At 37.8% G+C, this 23,913-nt stretch overlaps 1 protein-coding gene across 3 annotated transcripts in view; it reads left to right on the forward strand.

The window, feature by feature from the left end:
• NRXN3 (neurexin 3) overlaps positions 1–23,913 on the forward strand; it is a 1,427,156-nt gene that overhangs the window by 1,260,385 nt on the left and 142,858 nt on the right. For 2 of the 3 annotated variants that reach the window (XM_023528800.1, XM_023528803.1), the window contains 3 exons: positions 11,679–11,768; positions 17,103–17,414; positions 18,599–18,624. In XM_023528800.1, the coding sequence (XP_023384568.1) occupies positions 11,679–11,768; positions 17,103–17,414; positions 18,599–18,624 (428 nt within the window). The remainder of the gene's footprint in view (positions 1–11,678; positions 11,769–17,102; positions 17,415–18,598; positions 18,625–23,913) is intronic. The other variant, XM_023528802.1, reaches the window with a different exon arrangement.

Here is a 23,913-nt window from a genome sequence, read left to right on the forward strand (position 1 = left end):
TTAGTTGTCTTTACTCTCTAATTAACCCTTCAGTCTCTAGATTTTGATCATTTTTGATGCTTTTGTCTAGAGTCCAAATGCCATGCACATACCAAAGTAATACAATTCCGATACCAGCTATTAAGTCCTAGGAAAATGACTTACGATCTCCTCTAAGAGAGTTTACAAAGGTGACTTCTTGCTAATCCATAACTTTTAAAAGAGATTAAAGAGCAGCGCCTGATTTTTAAAAGCTAAGTATGAGATGGGAATGGTTTTTGTCTTTAATTTAGTGTTTTGCTTTGTTTTTATTATTCTGTATCAGTAGGGGCTAATGAGTGGCAGGGAATATCTTTCTATTCTAAGCCTAGTTAAGGCTATAATTCATGATGAGTGATTATTCATATGCAGCAGGGACATAAACTGTTTCAGTTTTAGAAAGTTGAGGTGAAAGATGAGAGTGAAGGCAATCATCCTAGGTTTCCCATGGACTCATTTAAGAAATGTGAAATCCATTGGTGGAGTGGGGGCTGCAGTTCCACTATATCTTACCAGCAAGTCCAGCCTGCTCTTCTTACCAAATTTCTGTCCATCTCTCATTTGAATAATAATGGGAGAGTGTCAGATAACTAACTCTCTGGCCCTTTATTAGCTCTGCTCCTTATTACTTATAGAGTCAACCCCACCTCTCCCCCTCCTTTCCCCTAGTCTAGGTCTAAAAATGGAGATCAGAGAAGTGTCCATTCTTCTCTAGTTTTCTTGCCCTGTCCCAGCTCCCTCAGCCTTGACCTTCCCTTCTCCTCTCAGGAGCTATGTTGCTGCATCCCTTCCCTTGGATTTGACCGTTCTCTTTTCAGAATGAGGAAGAGGGCTAAAGAGAAGTGACAGGGACTCACATCTCCTTGTCTCCATTCCAGGATTCTTAAGGCTTTCACCACATAAGCTCCACAGGCAACTGCTGAGCACTTCCCCCCTCCCCACCCCGGCCTGCATGGGAAACCCTCACACAGGAAGGTGCTTCATTTACCCAATCCCACCTGTCCTTCCTGGATTTCCCGACTTCCTGGATGTGTCACTTCATGTTTGCTGCATTACAAACCATTCCAAAACTGTTATTTTATTGGCTCATATTTCCCTGCATCATGCAGGTATTTTTTTTTTCCTTCCAGGCTGGCTTAGATGGAGCTGGATGATCTCGATGGCCTCATTCACATGTCCGGGGCCTCAGCTGAGCTGGCTGAGCTGGCTGAGTAGGTTTGGGTGGCTAGAGTTTCTCTTCTCATGGTCTCTTATCTTCCAGGAGCTTAGACTGGCCTTCTTCATGTGGCAGTCTCAGGCTTCAACAGCACAAGAAGGCAAGCACCCCCATTTCATACAAGTACTGCTCAAACCTCTGTTTACATCTCATTTGCAATATGTCCTGTGCCAAATAAAGCAACTATCAGAGCCAACCCAGAATCAAGGGGTGGAAAAATAGACTCAGCCAATGATGGGAGGAGTGACAAAGTCCCATTGCAAGGGGGCATAGGTTTTGGAAGGGGAGTGTAGCTATTTTGTAATTTAACATTGGCAGAGAGCTTGGGAAAGGCTCTGGCTGCTATAATTCTTTTCCTTGATAATTTTCTCCCTCCTAATTCTAAATTCAGGCCTCAAACTGAAGTTGGAAACTAATGACTTTACCTGAAGAATTGTCCTTTATTTTCTTTAGGCTATGACATTTTAGAATTAGTCTTGGCTCTTTCTGCCATGTCACACTGGCACTTTTTTTCCCTTAAGCATTTTATTTTGCCTTAAATTAATTACTTTTTTAAAAAATAAGTGTCCATTTAAATTTTTTGATTTTTTTTTTTAATATTCCCTCTTGATGCTTTCAAAGACTTTATCTGCCTTTGTTTTGAGTATTTATGATTTACCAAGGTGTTTATAAAATGTGTTTTATTTGTATAGGTTATGTTCTCCCTTGTATTTCTTTTTTTTTAAAAAAAAAAAGACAAAGACAGTGATATTATAAAAACAGGCCATGCTGGTCTATGCTTTCCTCTAGACATTTTCTCTGAGCTCATTGTTTGTCATTTTTCTTTGTTTGTAGCCAGATTTGAGGCCATGCTGCAGTTCTCACAAACAAATCAATTTAAATTAATTTGCCAAGTAGAGTTAACGAGGCATTGTATGAATTCAGGATCTACTACAATGGCTGCGTTCCCCGAGGTGGTTTCTTCACTGGGAACATTTTGATTCTTGTACCACATTGCAGCAGTGGACACCTGACCTTTGAATTTTGCACTAAATGATGCATGGCTGCCAACTGGTTCATTTTTTTTGAAAAGCCTTGGAAATACCACATAACCAAACGAGTAGGAGTATAGACAATTCTTTCACTAATACCTTTGTGGGAGAAGAGTGTTCTTCAAGATTTGCATTCTCTGATGCTTGCCTATTTCTAATGTTCTACATGGAAGTTCAAGAAACGTCAAAACGAGGAAAATATATTTCGTAGATAATCTCTGAGGTCTCCTCAACCTTACAATTGTAGACTCCTCTCAAAATATAAACCATAAGTTCCATTGAAGTCTACTCCCATAAGCTGCTTTTTAATTATAAAATGCAAAAAGCAGTTGCCAAAGAGGGTCCTCAGTAGTTCTCCGGACTCCCACACATGCCGCCCCTGCAACCCCCACGCACTGTCATCTGTTATTAATAGGTTCTCTAGCAAGGAGAATTTCGTTCAGGCTGTGATGCTTGATTCAAAAAAAATAAATAGGAAAATTCAGTCCTCCTAAAAGGGGAGGACACAGTAATCGAGTTATTCAAAGGAGCACAAATCTGGGTCTGAGGTAAATAACTTCCCAGGATGCTTAAGGAATCTGAACCACGCCCTTGTTAACCTTCACTCAGAAATGATAATAGGAGTCAGTCAGAATAGAAAACTAGTTTGGGAAAAGTGTCCTGTATTGTATAAAAACATGGATCTCTTAAACTTGGGACTGATATATACAAATTTTCAAGTGTTTCATTTGACAGATAAGTTGGAATACGTTTAACCATATTTAACAAAGGTTCTGGTGATGGCTAAGGATTAACATGGGTTTATCAGTACTAGTCTTACCAAGCTAGTCTAAACTCCCTTTGGATAGCAATAGCACGGATGAAGAGGAGACGAAAGTTATAGCGTCCTTTTATTTTCTGAGAAGAGTATAATATAAAGAGAGCTATGACAAACATCTTAAGGAGGTCTGCCTCTGGTTCAAATGAAACACAGTTAAAGTTAATTATTCTGTATCTATTACTGTGTAACAAGTTACCTCAAACCTGAGTGGCTTAAAACAACAAACATTTATTATCTCACAGTTTCTTTAGATCAGGATATGGTAGCAGTTTAGTCGAGCGATTCTATATCAAGGTGTCTTATGAGTCGAAGTCAAGATATCGAGTAGGAGCTATAGTCATTTCAAGGCTTATCTAAGCCTAGGGCATCTCATAGCCTCAGTTCCTTGACATGTAGGTCTTTCCACAGGGCCTCTTAAGTGTCCTTATGATATAATACTAGCTTCCCCAGTGAGTAGGGAGGTAGGGGTGGGGGGTGGGGTGAGTCACAGTGCCTTTTCTGATCTAGTCTCTAAAAACACACACTGTAATTTCCACTATATCCTATTTTTTAGAATTGAGTTACTAAGTCCAGCCTACATTCAAGGTTGGAGAATCAAGCTCCACCTTTTACACAAAAGAGTTTCAAAGAATTTGTTGATTTTTAAAGCCTCCACATTATCCTTGTATTCTCTAAATTTTTCAGGGTCTAGAATGAAAGCACAAAAAATATGCTTATCACATTGGCAGATGACATAAAGCTAAGAACAGTATCTCCTACAAGAAAGAAAAGACCTAGAGTTAAACACTATTTTATCAGATTGGAATGCTGTTATAAAACAGTAATGAATTTAATGAGATATAATTAAAGACCTGCTTTGAAGTACATAAAATTTTTTACATGAATGTAAGATGGCCCAAACTTTCTGGGAAGCAATTTAATTGGAAACTATCTTGGGTTTTGGTTGCAAACAAGCTTTAGATGTGACTGTACTGTGATGTGGTTGTTTAGACAACCGTTGCAAACCAGTATATTAACCAAGTCAAGGGTGAGTGGTACGGGGCACAATTAATATTATTTTTAGATCCCTTGGGATAATATATTCATTTATAAGCACAAGGTTAAAGGTCGGTTTAGAGGACCTATAATTTATAACCACCAGAGATTCCATAAGATCCACACAGAAGGCATACTATAACACAAATTTATTATGCCATCCGAGATGCTGATATTGGTGTGACCTTACTGTTGATGAGGATGAGAACATTCCTATTTGTTACCCATTGGAATTGTCCTCTTGAACCTCCTACCCGTCCTCTTTGCCTTGTAGGGACACCACACATACATGTCAGAATGAACAAATTTTTTTTTTACTAAATATTCTAGCAGTCTAGCTATAAATTCACTGAGCTTGATATCCTCTGTGTGAGAATAATGAAAGGAAATGGGAATGGGGAGTGGGAGAGGAAGGTAGCTAGAGAGAAATGAAAGACCAAAGAGAAACAGGGAGATCACACCAAGGACGAACACGTAAGAATGCATGGATCACAGTGAAGAGTAAGCCCCCAAATAACACTGTGGCTTTTACAACAAGGGGGAAATAAATGATAAAGCAAAGAATACCTAGGGGAATCGGGAAGGGATCATATGTCAAATGACTGAAGACTGAACATTAAGGCTTTATGTTGAAAAGGAATTCGAAAAGATTTGACACTAAAATTGTGTAGTGAAGTAATTTTTGTTAAGTTAGCTTTCTTTTTCGTTTAATCTTTATGAATCAGGTACTGTATAATAATAATAGTAATAAATCCTACGTCGAGCACTTATTTTGTGCCACACACTATGCTAACTGCTTTGCATACATTTAATCCGCAGTTAATTCTCACAACCCTAAGATGAAGTTATTATTATAGTGCTCGTTTTATATATGAAGAAACTGAAGCTTAAAGACGTACCAAGGCATATATTTAACATGTTTGGAACTAGATAAAAATCTAGACATTGAAACTGACTTAGGCTAGCTTCAGGGCATATATTGGAATAATTATAGAAGGGAAAAAGTGACATTTGAGGAAGAAAAGCAAATTATATATTCTATGTATAGTCAGTTTATGTTTTGCTAATTTATAGCATGTCATTTTTGAAAGTAGCTCTTAAATAAAGAAGAGATGCTGGATAGACCTATAATACTGAGGGAAGTTCCATTAAATATTACTTGGAAATATTCTCTTAAACTATGAAAGCAAATAAAGATATTTTAGTTATCTGGACCTTGTGTTTTCATTCTAGGAGTGAAAGTATCCTTGATGGATGACAATAAGCAAAAAGAAACTCCAGGAGCAATGAGCTTCAGGAGAGAGTTAAGATGGCTTCAAAATACAGGGAAAGGAAAGGGATTGGTGACATATGTTCTAACTGTTGCATCAGGGTTCATGGTCTTTAGTATAATAACACTTCAACAGAAATGGCACTTTGATTTAGATTTGGGATATGAAAGAGAAGTTTAATGTTGAGGTGTTTGCACTCAAACTCACCTCAGCCTGTCTTGACAAAAGTCAAGGAATAGAGACGTGATCACTTGGAAAGCTACACCAGGGCTACATCTCTAGCGTGGCCACCATTCCTATCCCCTAGCCTATGATGACTGAATGTATATAGGCATATCAGTGAGAGAATAGAGGCAGAGTTCAATGGAAACATCAAGGCTGGAAGAGTTCTAGAGGGTTCTCCAGGCTGGGATTCTCCCCGCCCCTTCCACTCATAGATAAATATTCCCTTTCACTATTTATTGGAAGAAAGATCATCCATTTTGGAGTCTTAGACGTGTGTTAGAGAAAGATGCTGAGAATTAAATCACAGACTCCCCATTCCCAGCCTCTTGCTGCTTCCCATGAGCTAAGTCCTTGCCTGGATTATAACATTTAATTTGCATAAAATCTGGCAATATAGATAGTATCTTCATCTTTTTTTTTTTTGAAAAGCTTAAAAAACTGAAGCATCTAGATTAAGTATATTGTCCAAGTTCACAGAACTGGTAAATGTCTGAGATAAAATTGCATCCAAAGTCTGTCTGACTTAGCCATTGTTTTTTTTTTCACTCATTTTGGAGCCATCTTTGCTTGAACAGCTCAGCTCCTGTAGCCTAGAGATGGTGGATTGGTATTACGACTTTGATGTAGGAAGGAAATGATAATATGTCTGTTCACATTTACTTTCTATTTTTGAGCATATGCAGAAGACATGAGGCACTCAGCTTCATCAGCCAAGTCAGGTATGCTGCGATGAGCCACACTGCTTTCCAGGGGCAAACATCTCATCTCTCGGAAAGGTGGTTCTCCCTGCTTCATGGAACCACTTAAGTGAGTCTGAAGTAGCTCCCTTACTTAATAATGCCCTGTGCTCTGGGCTTATTAATTTACTTCCCCCAGCCAATCAGTTTTCTGCTTCAAGAGATTAATTTCTTTACCTCGGCGCAGTAAAGGATCAAGACTCACAACATATAAATGGTCCTTTTCTCATCAGCCCCAAAGGTGTGTTGTGAGGATTAATGAAATGATGCTTATAATTGCATTTTGAGTTCCTTGGTAAAGGCACTTAATACATATAAGATATTAGTTCTTGGTTGAGGTCCATCCATCACTTACAAGTTGCCAAACATGCTAGATACCCTTTGGTTAGTACAATAGCCCCCTTTCTGACGCTGAGAGAGTTCATCTGGGTCAACACCAGGAAAAAGACCAGAGCTGAGCTCAGAGAATTTCCCCAGTTCCTTTTCTTTAGTGTCTTATATTGGCTTTGAAACCCACAAAGTGTTCTTTGGGGAGAGAGACATTATAAGAACCTCCAAAAATCCCTACTACTTGAGCCGACCCACATCGATTTTCTTTTGCCTCTGGCTCTAATACATAATATTTATTCTTTGACTGTTCATTAGACCCATAGTCTCATTTTTTAGTGTCAACACAACAATAAAGAAAACTTTTCCTTCCTTTATTCCAAGATTCAAAACAAAATGCAAAAGTACCTCTGGCATTAATTTTGTACAGATGAATGTTGTTACACTGTTCCTATTAGCATGCCCACGTGCTTGACAATATTTCAGATGGTATTAATGGTCTACCTGCAAGAAAGCATTTTCTGCCAGCCTGGTGCAAATTGCTAGAACCTTTAAGCCACTCTTCCTCAACTTAGCAGTAGTATATCATCATTAACTGTGGCTGGACCAAGAAATTACATTTGTCAATGTCTGAATTGCTCTTTTACTTTCAATGGGTTTAGAAGCCCACTTTGTTTTGGAAATGGGATTAGCTGAGTATATTTCAGAAGATACAGATATACAAAAAGCAACACGTAGATGATTTAAGGATATTTAGAATATTTCATTTTCTGTGGATCTCTGGATGATAACCTTTGTGGAACCAAATGGAATGTGGTCACCTTTTGAATGGAGTCCTGATAAAGCTCTGAGAGGGTGGCAGCACATCATGGAAACAGTGTACATTTTTTATATCATTGGGAAAGAGTGAATCATATTAATGATACTAGTTTAAATAAATCGAATGTTTTTCAATTCCCAGGTTCTCTATGTGCTCTACCTCTTATTATCCTATGCCTAGTCCTATGGTGAATTGGGAAATGGGGAAACTGAGGCTAAGTGACTTGTACAAAGTCACACAGCTAGTACATGATAAAGTTAGAACTCAAAGCCAAGTTTGTCTATAAAGCCCATGGTCTTAACTCCTATGCTGTATTGATTATGGCTTTAAGAAAATTAGCATAATGTCTAATGAATAGGAACTATGTTTGGACAAATAGAATGTAAAAGTGGCATTATAAAAGTTATCTTCTGTGCTATACAAGAGTTTTCTTTTAGTTCTTCAGTTTAAAGAATTTTACTCCTTTGAGACTGCCAACAAATTTCAAATTTACTCTTTGGGACTATCAAGAGGGACTGATGTTTGGTGACCTATTCAAGGATCAACTCAATTTCTTCATCTTATCTTCCTCTGTTTTCTGTTCCTTTTACCTCAAATAGATTCACCCAAGTGTAGGAAACATGAAGTATTTCTGCATAAATGTTGGCTCTATGTGTATGAACCAGTTGGGTCTTAATAATTTCTCCTCAGTAGCCTGCTCTTCACAATATTATAATTCAACAGTGCATGTTTTGTGTGTCTCCAGGAGTTGAAATACTTGATAATGGAACCAGTAGTACAAATGCAAATAACCATAGGGGGGCAATGATATAAAAATCTCAATATCTAACCAAAATTGGAAGAGGATACACTCGCGCGCACGCGCACACACACACACACACACACACACACACACACACACACACACATGCAAATCTATACATTTATTTTAAGTAGAATAAAATGTGACTGATATTTTTTTTCTAAAATTCAGTTCCATATAGGTGAGTTTAAGATCCACGTAAATAATGTAAGCACTATCTATTTGAATATCTCTTTGTGCAACTTATAGATTTCTCAGTGTGGTTGAGAACTGAACTCATTACATTTTTTGGTCTAATTAGTAATGCACATAGGCCTCTTCTTAATGGTATTATGGCTTTACTATCCATAAAGCCAATCTTTCTTGAAGATAGCATCACTTCCTATTGAAGAATTTATTTCAATCTTTGTTTAAATTTTCGTACTCATTGCGCTATGAAATGTACAAGTGAATGTTATTAAGGATTTAATATGAACGTATATGAATTTGATGAGGCTTGTTCAGCTTTCAGAGTCGTCCCTATGTATGAATTCTTATATTAAGAAGCTTGTTTGTTCTTCAATCAGTTTAGCAAATGGGGCTCGGGGCAAATGAACTCATTCTTATGCACATGTTTCTAAAACAGTTCTCTCTAATGTTTGAGATAAATTAAAATAAAAACCAACAAGAACATGAAAAGAGACTAAGAACAATGTTAATGTGGCAATTTAAACCAATTTGGTTTTCCAAATGACCTTCCATCATTCATAGCTTTTAACAGTATGCAAGATCACTATCCTTACTGCCAGATACTATCAATCTGCTGTGAAAACTTAAAACTTTTTTCTAAATGTCTTTAAAGCTGAGGTGGAGAAGAATGATTCTCTCTTTCACTTTTTGAAGGGTGTATGGTTGAATCGTGGCTATGCTGTCCTCCCAACATGTCACTTATTGATTGTCCAACATAGTTTTTTCTTTTTCTAGCCTGTACCATGTTCCAAAATAATTTTCTCTGGGTCTTTATGTTTGAAAGAGCATCAAAGGGGTGGAGGAGATGCTTAGGAGGGCCAAGCACCCTATGTATTTAGAGGAAGTAGATCACTGCAGTTATTTAATTAATTCAATGCATATAAAACCCTGGAAATTTGGAACTTTTGATTTTGCCCTGTTTGTTACTAAGAATATTTAGCTTTACATTTGCTACTGACTTCACTAATTCATTGTGCAGTGAGCAGAATGAAGCTTATTACTATCTTTAATGTTGTAGTCTATAATGACAGTTACAGAAAACCCAAAGTAATAAAATATATTCAAGGTGAATCTGTCACGACCCATTTGCCATTTCTCAGTATACTCTTGTGTCAGGACTAAAACTTGAGAGGGATCAAAGCTTATGAAGACGGATGACATCCCTTGGAATTTCTGTCTGCTATAGAATAGGATTAAGAGTTATAGATATAGGTTCTTTTCAGAAAAGTGTATGTTCCTTTTCTATGAAGAGAATTTACCTAACTTTATTTTGGATGAATAGACTTCTGAGTACCTAGATCCACCTGGGAGGATCATAATGATCTCTCCCCAGTAGCTATATTAACAGGTATTACTAACTTCTTGAGCTATGGCCTTGTTGAAGCACCAAGAAGTTAAGTCGCCTTTCCATTTTTTTCTCATTGCCTGCATGCTTCTTTTATTTTCTGTGAGAAATAATACTTTGAGGAAAACTTGATACACTCTAATCCAAAATCATTAATTGTTCTCTCTGTTCATTGTACTTTGCCCATTGATATGTCAATATATTATGCTTTGTGCCAGCTGTACAGGGTCCTGTAATGTAGGCTGAAAACAAACCCATAGTTGCCCCTTTCATGACTTGTTGTTGCTGTTGTTGTTGTTGTTTTATTCTTGGTTAATGAGTATGATGAGTCAGCTTCTTAGAATAATTTGTTCGTAGGAGAAATGAATGGGGACTCTTGCAGGCATCTCGCAACATTGCCACTCTTTCCCCATGCTAACCCTCATGGAAGGCAGGCACCAGGTTAGTCACATGTGGAATCTGCCAATAACTCCTAGATGGAAGTGGCGCTAAGATTGAAATGTCAAGCTTCTGTTCGCTTGACCTGATGATATATTCAATTCCAACATTCTTTCTGGCTTTTAGCCTTTTTTTTTTTTTTTTGTAAATCATTTCCAAGCCACTTGTTTTGAGACTTTGATTAATTTTTAATGTTGGTAATTTGGAATGGGATCCTCTAAGTTCTAATATAAAGCTATGAGTCAAAGTAGTGAATTAGAATTCACTAGTTTCTCCTTGATCACTGTCAGGTTAATTGAGATAGAATGGTTCCCAAAGCATGGTTTTATAATAATAAAAGCGTATACATTAGGGGTATATCTCCACAACACTACTCTCCATGTCTGTCCTAATTAGCGAAATCATCCAGGGGTAGAAATAGTTACAAAATGAAGAAGGGGGCATACCAGCACTTAAAAACATTATATTTGAGGTTTGACACTAATTAGATATTTCATGCTTGGGAGAAGTATCTCTAACAGGCTTTATGAATGGATGCTTATTCAGGAAGGATCTCTCATAGGAAGGTAAGAGAGAGAGAGAGAGACTAGGTAAATATGTAAAGAATGCATCTATTAGTAAGTAATAAAGTGTAGGTGTTCAAACATCTGCAGATGCTATATCATAGTATTTATAGCTGCTTTTCTTTACAGATATGTACTTTGGGGGGCCCTTTTTTTTAATGTGAAACAAATATAGACAAAGGGATAAAAATATAAAGAGTCATCTGTAATACTCTATGTATTTAACATAGGTGATGAGATAACAGGACCTCCTTTATGGAATAAGTAGTCTCACCTGTCCATCAAGACTTAAATTGTCTTCTTGGCTTCCCTCTGCCAAAGAAAGAGCAGCTACAAACACTTAAGAGTAGAATAAGGAAGTACGTGGGCCACGCTTTCTGGTAGGATACAGCTGAGTGAGAATGGAGCATGAATGACCGAGACACTGAGGGTCCCCTACCGTATTCTTAAGCTTATCTGGCAAGCTAATTACTCACAGGTCAAAGAGATCTGTGTGCCTCCATTGGCCCAATTAAGGTAAGGTTGGAATAAGAGATGAAGAGCGAAGGTAAACCCATTCTATGAAAGGCCAGACTTCTTCCTGATTCCTATCCCATGCCACATTTCCAAAACCTGATGGAGCACGGCATAGCTAACACTAACCTGTCAACCAAGGACAGAGTGACTTCGACTCCACCTCTACTAAAGATAAATTGATATCTATCTCTAAAAACTTCATAAAACAAACCAAAAACCTAGGATGTTTTTTAATGACTTATTGACTTTTCAGATTGTTCTTTAAGCTGTTTTTTAAACTTTAAAGGCAACACTGATAATGAACGCTTCCAAATGGTAAAACAGAAAATCCCCTTCAAATATAACCGGCCCGTAGAGGAGTGGCTGCAGGAAAAAGGTAACCGTCGTTAAAACTTTTATTTTAAATTCATTTGATTCTAAACCCTCATTTTTAAAGCCTGCAAATAAATGTTCCTTAAATGATAATCGCCTGCTGCATAAATGACTGTTTTAATTTTCATTATAATTTGTGTCAGCTTCCACCTGCCATATGTTGATAAATCATGCTATAATACATTGCCATTAAAATACAGTTAAAGGGACTAACATCTAGCTTGCTATCAGTGTGACAACCACAAACAAGAAATTCCAGGAACCTCTAAAGAAGAAATGTATTATGGCAATTTAACCACTGCATGACATTATTTGTTAATTTGTTCTAAATTACCTCTTCTACCAAAGCTTTCTAAAGAAATTTCAAAAGTACTTTTTAAACTTACATTTTGAGGCTGTTTTGGCTTTACTATCTGTAGCATGGTTAATAACAACAACAAAAAATCATAGATAGATTCTTGTTAACTAAAACTGCTTAAAACAAATGTTATAAGGGGAGCCATGTTTAACATTTGTTTATAAACAAGGAAAAGAAAAAAGAGAAAAATGAGTTTTGCCTTTTAGATTCAGACCTCCAGAGGCAAAAGTATTTCATAAGAGGTTAATTGTGTTCTAGTTGCTGGCTGAAACTAAAATGAAAGCAAACTTATTTTACATTTTGGTTGTGTGATATCTTTACTTATTTGATATTTATGCAGCAAAAGTATACATGGGCAGGGCAGTGAGTTGGAAAAGGAAAGGCTCATGAAAGGCAAAACAGCAGTTTGTGATTTGCTGAAGAAAATAACCACTCTGTTAATAAAAGAGGGCAGCGGTTACACCTGACGTTAGAATTTTCTGTGTGGCTTCTATTTGTTGGGATGTAAACTATTGTCTTTCAATGGAGAAAGGTTTCTATCTTTAAGAAGCTATTTTTTCTTCCGTTCTTTCCTGAGCGAGCCAGTATAAGCTTTTTTTATCTCAAGACCTGATGTGAGTTTTTAAAATATGTAATATGTAGAGACTTGATTTGGTTATATATAAAAAGTCATTGGGTGTATTAGTATACAGCCTAAAAAAACAAACAAACAAACAACAACAACAACAAAAACCAAAGAACTGCTACAGTTTTAAGTTGGGTAAAAACATTCAACCTTTAAACACGGAAAATCCTGAGTCTTAACTGTTTGCCCTGTTTTTAACGTATGTGGTCTAATTAAAAATAAATTAAGAATAACTCTAAAAAGCAAATAATTTCATCTAGTAATCATCAGCTCATAAAGTCCCTTTAACATTAAATATGATGATTGCCTCACTTTTTAAAAAGGAAATGAAAACTAGATGCATGTCTGAGTCTCATGTGCCTGAGAGAACTTTTTTGTTTCTTTCAATTTTATGTTAATAATATTTTATTTTACTCCATTGCCTTTTGAAGTCTAAGTTTAATAGCATGCCAGGCGTTTTCATTTGTATAAACCATTATGAAGTTATTAGTAGGCTTTTAGTTTTTCTTACAATAGCATTGTTATCAGTTGGCTTTCATATAGAAGGACGTTTTTAAACACACAACAGATTGAGGGGTTGGGACTGGGGCAGGGGTGGGATGGTTCAGGTGGGCTGGAGGGAGGCATTCTAGTTTCTTAATCAAATATGTATGTATTTATATATGCACGTAATAATGAAAAGAATTATTTGCAGTCTGAGAGTTTTTCTCCTCTACATTATTTTAACTGAAATTACTTTTTTGGTAATTTGAGTGAGTAACATCTATTCATTCTATTGCTTTACCCCTTCCTCTGTCTAGCTAACTTTCCCTTCAAAAGGAATAGATCGCATATACCAAAAGACCTTGTAAAGACAATGAGTCAAAAAGGGTAAAGACGGAAGGATGATTAGGCAGATGTATTAGGAAGTACTTGAAATACTGTTTAGAGCGATTTCTGTCATTGGGTAGAGGTCTGGGGCACAGCATTCCCCGGTCTGTTTTCTGGCTTACTATTGACTGACTTTCTGACCTTAAACAATCCACTTAACCTTTTTATATCTCAGATTTCCCATCTGAGGAGAGGAGAAATAATACTGCCTATTCCCCAAGGGTGTTCTGAGGTTTAATTAATTAGTCTTTGTGCAACACTGACTGGAGACGTGCAAAGATTTCATTTAAGCAGTATGTGAACTTGATGTCCAAACGAGGTAACAATTAATAACTTCCAAAAGGATGGGCACCTAAAACAAAGCAGAAAGCAATCTGCTACAAAATCCCATACTGGCATTTTTTGTAATTTGAGTGAATAACATCTATGGCTTTACCCCTTCCTCTGTCTAGCTAACTTTCCCTTCAAAAGGAATAGATCGCAAATTTTGTGTTATTGATGATAGAACAATTCTCAGATTGGAAAATAGATGTAGATAACATGATGACTTTATCTAAAAATCAGGATTGATCATAACCAGTGACAATAATGAGATCCAGCATTGATCTTGAGAAATCTTGGGCAAATGATAAAACTTTCTTGCCAATCCTTATATCCTTCAAAGGGAGAGGGTAGTGATGGCTGTTTCTTGCTTGTTCACTTACTCCTCTTAGCAGAGAGAGATAAATCAATCAAAAGAAGACATAGCAGGAGACTGAGAGTATCTTATTACTTTAGTGATTGCCAGCTTTACTATCAACCACATAATACAAGGTACAGAGGGCTAGAAAAGAGTCTTAACACAAAAGCGGATCTAGCCAGAAATGGACCATGAAACAGAGAAGCCACCAAAATTCCAATCCTTCCTGTGGCATCATGGAAAATTGAAACATAGACAATCTTCTTTTCTGTCTCACCCTCCCCCACCCCCCTGTGTCTTGTTCTCAAGCGATTAGTCAGATTTCTCTGGGAAAGCAGAGATAGCCGGAAGTGGAGCAGTGGCTTAATCTTGTAGCCCAGGAAACGTCTTCCCTGTCTCCATGCTTGGGTCAGTCTTGAACAAACAAGGCCACTTTACGGAGTGAACTGTGGCAGCGGAAATGAAAGAACTCCGTTATTTCTGGCCAGTGTAATTCAGCTTTGCGTTTCAATTCTCTCTGACTCTTTATTTTTAAGCATTGGCAGAATAATATCACCAGGAAAATAGATGAGGACCATTTTAGATGTGAAGTGCTTTCAGGAGTATTGGAAATATATAATGTTCTACTTATAATCAGTTAGAACCATTAACTGATCATCAATACTGGATCATATTCAAAAACGGAGATGAGTAAATATTACGGTTGGCCAACAGTTGCGTGAATGGAAGGGATAGCTTGGGGCTCTTTGATGTAAGATACTGAATTTTAGTCTCAGAGATCTCCTACTAGGTAGCTTCTTACTTATATTAAGCTGTCGCAAATGCCTATGTAAGGTTGAGGGAATATTTATTCTCTCCTTCCATCATGGCATTTCTGTTGTAGTAAGCTTAGGGCTCTCAGAAAATGCTATTGTCATAAAACAAGCAGTAAAAAAGTATGAGCTCCAGATCTTTACCCAGTGTTATTGTGCTTTGAACTTTTGCCACATGTTGTATGAGAAATGAGAGGCCAAAGGACAAGCAATGATGCATATGCACAGGCACTGAAGGAATTGGTGGGAAAATAATGGAAATCTATTAGATCTATTTTGATTGTACCCTTAGGATCTGGGAAATTCCATTATCATTAAGGCCAGCAGATTTCATTTCCATGCTCCAGATATTTTTATAGAATGAAGATCCTTTTCATTATAACAAAATTACCTGGCCAATTCCCCCATACTGCAGTGTTTGAAGCTTCTAAAGGCATATTATTTATGAATCATACCTGGCTGATAAGCCCTTAAGAATTGTCCAAGAAGCAGAGTTGACTTTTGTATAGAAAGTTCCCTCTGAGTAGATATGTTTTCCTTTCTCTGCCTCTTTCATTTCATCCATTATTATACATTGAGAAAATATTTCACACTGTACACCAAAAATTCAAGGATAGCTAATCATTGTATAGACTTAAAGACCATATAATAGTAGTAGAGATTAACAGCCTAAACATCACAGTTTGCCTCTATTCATATTAGAGATTGTGAAGCAAAAACCCCAGTCTTTTAAAAATATATTCCCTTTTATTAAGCAGGCAAGAATAATAACAGAACATTGTTTCCAGTCATTTATAGCTAAAATAATTCAAGTGATTGTTTTAAAAATGAGTGAAACATTGTTTAATCATTGACTAAAGTGAAGAAAAATTCAAAAGGTATATATTTAATTCCATTGATACGTTTTTCCTTCTTGTCCATAAGGAAAAGCAGAGGGAAATAATCTGAAGAGATAATAGCACAGAATGTTTTAAAACCTTTCAGAGTTTTCTGGGAAAGATCTAGAAGTAGTCGGAAGAAGATAAGTTGCATTATACTATTCTAAATTCTGTTCTACCATGATTTCGTTCTGAGATATTTATCCACAGAAGCATAAATGGTTTCCCACATGGGGACTCCAAATAAGCTGAGCTACTGATATTCTCCAACCCATTAACATACCTCTGTAGCATTTTAAAGAGTTTTATGTGTTTCTTTTTCATTAATACCCATCCCCCCTTTTAAAATGTATTGATTTAGAATGACATCTTTTTTCTCCTCCCCACCCCCATCAATGCCCACTTATTTTCTGTATTTTAGGAAGACATTTAGTTCTTTGATCATAATCCCCTCACCTCAACATTAATAGAGATAAGAAATGATTTGTCATGATGTTTATTAAAAAAAACAAGTCTAGATAGAATATTAGGCAATATGAAGGTTCCTAGGAAATGAGATGTTTGGTGACCTAAATGTTCATTTCTATCAGCATGCAATGAATCCAAGTCTTAATTGCAATTTAATTTAATTTAATTTCAGCTAATTTAACTTAATTATCAGACCTAGTTTTTAATTCACTTTTCTGAGTTACCTCACAAAGTCTTTGCTAGATATAATTCTTTTAGTTGTTATGTTACTTTGTAGGTTAAAAAAATCGGTGCAATTGGCACTTATGATTTATTATTATCATCACTTGATTTGGGGTTTCTTTCAGTTGTCCACAACTGCATACCCAAGAAGGTTACAATACTCTTCATCATCGAACTGAGGTTCTCCTTCCTCACAATAAGGAAATAGATTTGATTATTCAGGTTACCTGGGATATTCAGCTAGACGGTGGAAGAGATAAACATAGTGAAATGTTACTTGCTAATATTTGCATTGGACTTTTATTTAATTCTGTCCCTTTCATTTACTCACGGAAGCCTGTTTTTATGCCTGGTCCATTCAGACCAAGCAAGGCAAAAAGAGAAAATATATGGGAATAATGATGTTTCCTCCACCCAACCCACTAGGCCGGCAGTTAACCATCTTCAACACCCAGGCTCAAATAGCCATCGGCGGAAAAGACAAAGGACGCCTCTTCCAAGGCCAGCTCTCTGGGCTCTATTATGATGGTTTGAAAGTACTGAACATGGCAGCTGAGAACAACCCCAATATTAAAATCAATGGAAGTGTCCGACTGGTGGGAGAAGTCCCATCAATCTTGGGAACAACACAGACAACCGCCATGCCACCGGAAATGTCTACAACTGTCATGGAAACCACCACTACAATGGCTACGACCACAACCCGCAAAAATCGCTCAACAGCCAGCATTCAGGTAAGTCTTTCTCCAACTATTAATTGATTCTGCTTTTTTGTCTTTGAGACATCGCTATCACGGTCAGTATAGCTATGTAGCTAGAGAGTCTGAATTAGAATGTTTATAGGAAGAATACCTACAGATCCTCATAGTAATGAGACTCAGGAATAAAGAAAGACAAAGTCATTCCTAAAGAAGTTGTTTAAGTCTTGTGTGCACTCATGGCTTATTACTCGTATCATATTTACCACTGAAATGGTAAAGCTGTTGTTCAAAATGAGCAATGGTTAACACTTTAAGTATAAAATATTCTCTCTTCTTATTTTATTATATTTCTTTTCTTTTCAAAAAGAGAAAAGGGGAAAATAAAAATTCGTTATCACAGGAAAGACTATATCCTAGTACAGTTCCAGTCACATCCTCCTGATGGCTTTACTGGAACATGATTTGTTCATTTTTGAAGCCAGTGGGTATCATTAAATCAAGAGCAATTGAAGCTAGAGGTTCATCTGATCTTTATAAAATGCAGTCTCTGTGTTTGATATTAAGTGTTGATTAATTACATGTTACTTTTTGTCCATATTGTTTCCTTTATATTTGACCAAGATCCTAATTACATTAGAAAATGTGAAGGTCTGGGTTTAGCTATGTAGGAAGTTCTTATTTTGTGGTAACATTTTTGTTTTTTTGTTTTTCACTTAAAAGTAATTATACTGAAGCTAAAATTTAATGCTTTGCTAACTCCCTTGGCATTTCATAAATCTAGTTAGTAGGGGGTAGAAGGTTAATCGAATTATTAGCCTTAAATGCTCTGGCATAAAATAAGACATTCCGATTGCTTGTGGGGAAATTACCCCTAGGCTAGTTAGTGTTGGTAGAAAATTCAGTAGATCGGTACTGCTCCTTTCTGTTTCTTAGTTTTAAGAAAATATCCTGGGGCTCAATTGAGTCTTTGACATCACCCTTCTATTAACTTCAGTAGGCATTGTAAACTTAAAGTCAGTCAATAATCAATTAACTCCCCTATGTGTTCTCATTCTTCTGAATTAAGTTTACTTAAGTTAGGTAGAGTTTAAAAGTGTTGTCTTCCTTTTTCCATTTCTTTGAGCCAAAATGTCCAGATAGCTCCTTCCATGACTCCCAAGGAGTGATTCGAAGCTGTATACACTGATGATGTTGTCGGGCCAATCCATGTGTTTTTGAAAGGCGACAGGGACCTGGTTAGCACAGCAGTCTCACAGCCCCGTGTGCTGTTCCATGCATACCTACGCCCATGCTCAAAAAAAAAAAAAAAAAAAGCTTTCTCTCTGATATTAAAGCTATAACTCCTGACACTTCACTCTACTCACTGAAAAGAAGATAAAAGGCAATATATATTTCTATTATGACTCTCTATAGCTCAAGAGCGGATCTGTTTATTGTTAGTGAAAAGATAGTTCTGTCTGCACAGGCCTTGGCAGACTCGTTTTGTTTCTGTCAGAATACCTTCCACTAACTCTGTGGGAAGCAGAGTCGCAAATGGCTTTTTCTTCATAGCAGTGGCTGGTCCTGTAGTCTTTTTTCAAGGCCAAATTTTTACCGACCTCAGGAGTATTTAATGTTACATGGGGACTCACGGACTAAGCCATGGTATTTAGTGGTTTTTGGCTTTCCCTCCTATAGCAAATTTATAAATGGGAGCAGATTGGGTGAGCCTTTCCACAAACCGAGAGAGCCACAGCTTCTGGTGAAGTATAGAGCAAATCTTGCCAGCGATTATGATCCTAAATATCAGAGAACCTGTTCTCATTTTAGCGGATGTGGCTGGCTGGAGGATGCCCTCTAACAGCCTCCTGTCTGGCATGTGTTTGTTTTCTTCTGAGTCCAGTAATAACTGGATTACATCTACATGTCTCTCCTTTTGTTTATATCAAGGCTATAAAAATGAGTTATAAATCTGTTGACGCTCTTTGTTTTTAAGGGTGTGTAAATACATATTCTTGGAGGAAAGCCAACAGGCTAGCAGAATTGGATTAGACTGAGATGAGGTATAAGAAAAGCCCCATGTTCTTTTTAAAGATTAGCTGGAAGAAATAACTTTATGCCAATGGTTTGGGGCATTTTATTCTTACCAGCTAGCCATAAGAACTCTGTCCTGGGCTCCGTGAAAACTCATAGCCTATCTTGTCTGCAAGCCTATTCTGATCTCAAGTACATTCTACAGACCACATCAAGCATGGGTTAGGACTAGGGATCCAACAACCCTTGGATTCTCACAATTCCCACACTCCAAATACTTTGGATGAAGAAGGTCAGTCTCAGAATCTCTAATATATCCTCTGTGATCCAGCTAATATTCTTGGATAAAGTGGACCCATAAACACTTGAATTCTGGGAGATACTTCAGAAAGGAGAAAAAGGAAGTAGGGAAGACTGAATTTTATATTCATCGGGCCCATCACTCGCTTTTCTAAACAATACTCTGTTCTGTCCCCTTTTATTTTGATTGTCCTAACATGAGGCACTTCCAGGAAAAACAGAAAAAGCGTGTGAATCCACAAGTATAAAATCTTGGTTATTCAAAAATCTATTGGTCCCTTCTTAGAGCATAAGCTGAGAAAGCATCATTTGAGCAGGTCATTTCTGATAAGACCTTGGTTAGTGTTGATTTCTGATCAAAAGAAAACTGCAAAGTGCTTTCAGTGCTGCTCTTAACTGTGTGTGAATATGAATAAAAAGTTTTCGAGTTGATATGGAAGTAATTGGTGCTTTGATCTTGTTGATAACCTGGTTCGTTACAGACCTACTTGTGAATTACATGGGCTATGTTAAATCACAACTATGGTGTCCAAGCATCAGGTCCTCACCCTGTCTTAAGAAGGATGTCTCTTAAGTGTTCCCTAAATAAAATAATAATAAGTTAAGATTGAGAAAGCAGGTGGGTGGGTGATAATTCTCAAGTAAAGGTCTGCCACTTAGAAGATGCTCAGTAAATATTTTTCGAAGAAAACCACAAAACAAGATAGGCTTTATGACATATCTTATCATCATCTAACAGCTAGAAGAGGCATGGCTTATGGAGCATTTTCCCTTCTGAATAGTTAGTGTGCTTTGGGCAATTTTATTTGTATTTTTTCCAGTGGTAAGGCTATTGCAGTGATTAAATGCATGCACTTGGAATCAGACTTGCCTAATATGAAAAACCTAGTTCTTCATATAAGCTAAGTGACCTTAGGCAATTCACATGTGCTCTAGTTAACTATTGCTATGAAACCAACTTTCCCATTAAATTTAGTGACTTAAAACAACAGTTATGTCATTGGATCTCACAAAATGCAGGGCTCAGCAAGGCAGTTCTTCTGCCCCATGTGGAGTCTGCTGGAGTTACTCAGTGGCTACTTGGGTCTGGAGGGTCTGATTTCATTCATGTGCCGTGTGCCTGGGTGGGTTAACAGGAAACACTGGACTCAGCTGGGTCCATTTCCCTCTCCACATAGTCTCTGTGACTCTCCATGTAGTCTTTCTAGCAGAATAGTAAGACTTCTCTCATGGAGGCTCAGGGCTCCCAGAGAGAGCTTTCCAAGAGAGGAAGTAGAGACTGCCAGTTTCTTAAAGCCTGGTCCTGGACACCCACACAATGTCACTTCCATCACATTCTATTGGTCAAAGCATCCACAGACCTCTCTCAGCCTCAGGGAAAGGGGCATAAACCCCAAATCCGATGGGAAGAGTAGCCAGAATTTGAAACCAACCTGTCTACCACATTGTAAAGCTAGGCAAGCGGGGTCAGAGCAAAAGGTACTGCTAGTGGTTGCAACGTGTGATGGTTATGATGATAACTAAGTTAATATAAGAGAAATGCTTAAAACAGGTACATCATGAAGAGTATGACTGACTGTGTTTTAACCTTCTTTTTGTATTCTATCCCCACATTTGGTATGCAAGTCACTACTCTCTCAAGCAAGAATCTACCTCAGAAAATGGGGTTGTTTTTATAGACAGCAGTGTTTGTAGTTCACAGTAGGGGCTAGGAGGTTTGGGGGGATAAGGATTTGAAGGAGGGTCAAAGTAGAACTTGGAGGCTGAAATTAGTTCTGACAAATAAAAGTTCTCTAAGGTCCCTGGTCTCGGATACCTCACTACCCATCTTTTACTTTCTCTTCCATTTTTAAACCAACCTGGGGTTCTGTGGTTCTTGGAGATTATGTTCAGCTATGAAATATGTCTACACATATTTTAGGGGTTTCAAAGAAGAGGAATTTAAGATTCTTGCCATTATGGAGCTTACAATCTAAAGAGGGCAAGAGAGCTTGACATGAGCTATCGATATGAGGTAGCAGCTTACAAATGGTGGTGTGTTGGGAGTGAAGGGTGGTATATGGGATGGCTGGCTGGATCTCATGGCTGGGGTGGGTATGACTGGGCCTGTAGATGAGTACAGTCAGATTCATGCTGACAGGAACAAACCCCAGGGTGGTTGAATGTCCGAAGCTAAGTTGTCCAAGTCAGAGACAGTAAGTAATTCCTGAGGGTGACAGCCAATCTCAACTAGAATACAGAATGCATAGAGGAGATTCGTGCGAGGCAAGAGATCCAGATTCTGAGAGTCTTGACCTGACCCCTTACCCCACCATGAGAGAGGACCAAAAAGAGAGGACTGGATTGGGTTCCCTGTGGGTCTTGCTACCAGGGATGCCCCAGCAATCGTTCAGGCACTTGTGTTATGTTACAGCTGATCCAAGTGTCAGTGGGTTACTATCATGACGCTGATAGTTCAGCTTCTAAAAAAACAAAGTCCAACACAGCCTACACTCAAATTTCTTGGTCCTCGTTCAAGATAGATGGCAAAGTGTGAAACAAGTGTCTTTTAGTCATAACTTTCAGTCACCAAGACCAAAATGTCCTTGTGAGAAAGGGCCAAAAGGAAAATAGTTCCAAGAATAATGTGTATTCTCTTACCTAAGGCCTCCAGACCGAGTCATCAATAAAAAAAAGAACTCAGTGTATTCTATACAAACCACCATTTGGAATCATTTGTACATTATTAGCATGATACTGATAATGACCCATTTTTTGTTTTGTTTTGGGCATTGATAAAACCACCTTGACATTGGCTAGTGCTGCCTGGCACCAGAAAATTACCAGAAAATGACAATACTCAGCTTAGATTGGAACTATCCTAATAAACAGTAGAAATGAAAGACTTGAGAGCTTCATGAAATTGCATTTTTATCTCACACTCACAAATTTGGTGGTCGAATGTGAACAACTTTCAAAGATCCCAGAAGGAATCCAAACTTTTTCGGGCTTCGTAATAATACCTATGTGGAAAGTCCCCCTTCTGGTCTACTTTCAGATTTAGGCTGAGAACAATAAGAAGCACACTTCAGCCTTGAGATTATTACCAAAAACAACAAACAAACAAACAAACAAACAAACAAACAAACTTGCATGTTCTAGGTAGAGTGACAGCACGTTGAAGGGAAGAGAGTATACTTCAGAGTCAGAATTTCTGGTTCTCCAGGTTCTTTCAGTTACTTAACTGTGTATCTCTGGGCAGGTCGATTAGCCTCTCTAAGCCTCTATTTTATTATCTGTAGAATGGCTTAACAGTACCTTTCCCATGGGCTTGTTGTAAGAAATAAACATGTCCATGTGTGGAAAGAACTTAGGCCATGGCTTTCCCCATAAGTTTCCACTCAGTGCTGAACATCGGGGAACCCTTCCACCCAGGAGACTGTCCCAGAACTCACAGAGCCTCATCGAGCCTTCCTTTATGTTTGGCTAAGCACAAGATGAACAATTTTGTCTACATCGACACCAATCCCCAATTACCCAGGATTTCCTCTTGTGGTTCCAGATTGAACCATAGCCCTGAACTCATCAATTAGAAGAGATTTCTATGGGAGATTCTTTCATTTTCTGGAGTGGAAATTGGCTTCGCTGAATAGTTATTGCACCCAGTGTCCTATGAAAGTGAAGCATGTAAAGTTGCCGTTTTTATAGACCAAAATAGTCAAGTATCAGCTATTTCAGATGATTCGACAAAATTGGTATCAATGCCATTTTGAGACTCTGGCTGGAACACCATATTTTCTCAAGGTTCTTTGAATAATCCAACTGTCTTGGATTGGGACTCAAAATAAATCTACCACATCCCAAACACCATCCTCTAACAGGATGTAGATGTGTTGTATCAGAAAGGGTTATACTTACCCAGAGAATCAAACTCTCTGAGCCCCTCCATATTTTCCCTGCTGCCACCAGCTTTACAGAAATGAGACAAGGAGTCCACACCGTTTTCAATCCCTTGCTTTTACCATTAGACAACAGAGCCTCCGGGGGGAGTTTATTTTTAGGATCAGGGCTTAGCTAATATTGATTAACAGCCTTACATAACATGCGGCTCCCGGGCTCGTTCCTTTCCTGCCAAGCCTCATAACTGGGGAAGGCACTGAAGATTTGTCAGTCTAATTAGACTTCTGCTGCCAGCCAAGAAATATCTTGTCTCTTCCTTACTCTTACACAGGTACTTTCGTTTC

Source organism: Pteropus vampyrus, unplaced genomic scaffold (assembly GCF_000151845.1).
Source record: "Pteropus vampyrus isolate Shadow unplaced genomic scaffold, Pvam_2.0 Scaffold32, whole genome shotgun sequence".
NCBI classification, from domain to species: domain Eukaryota; kingdom Metazoa; phylum Chordata; class Mammalia; order Chiroptera; family Pteropodidae; genus Pteropus; species Pteropus vampyrus.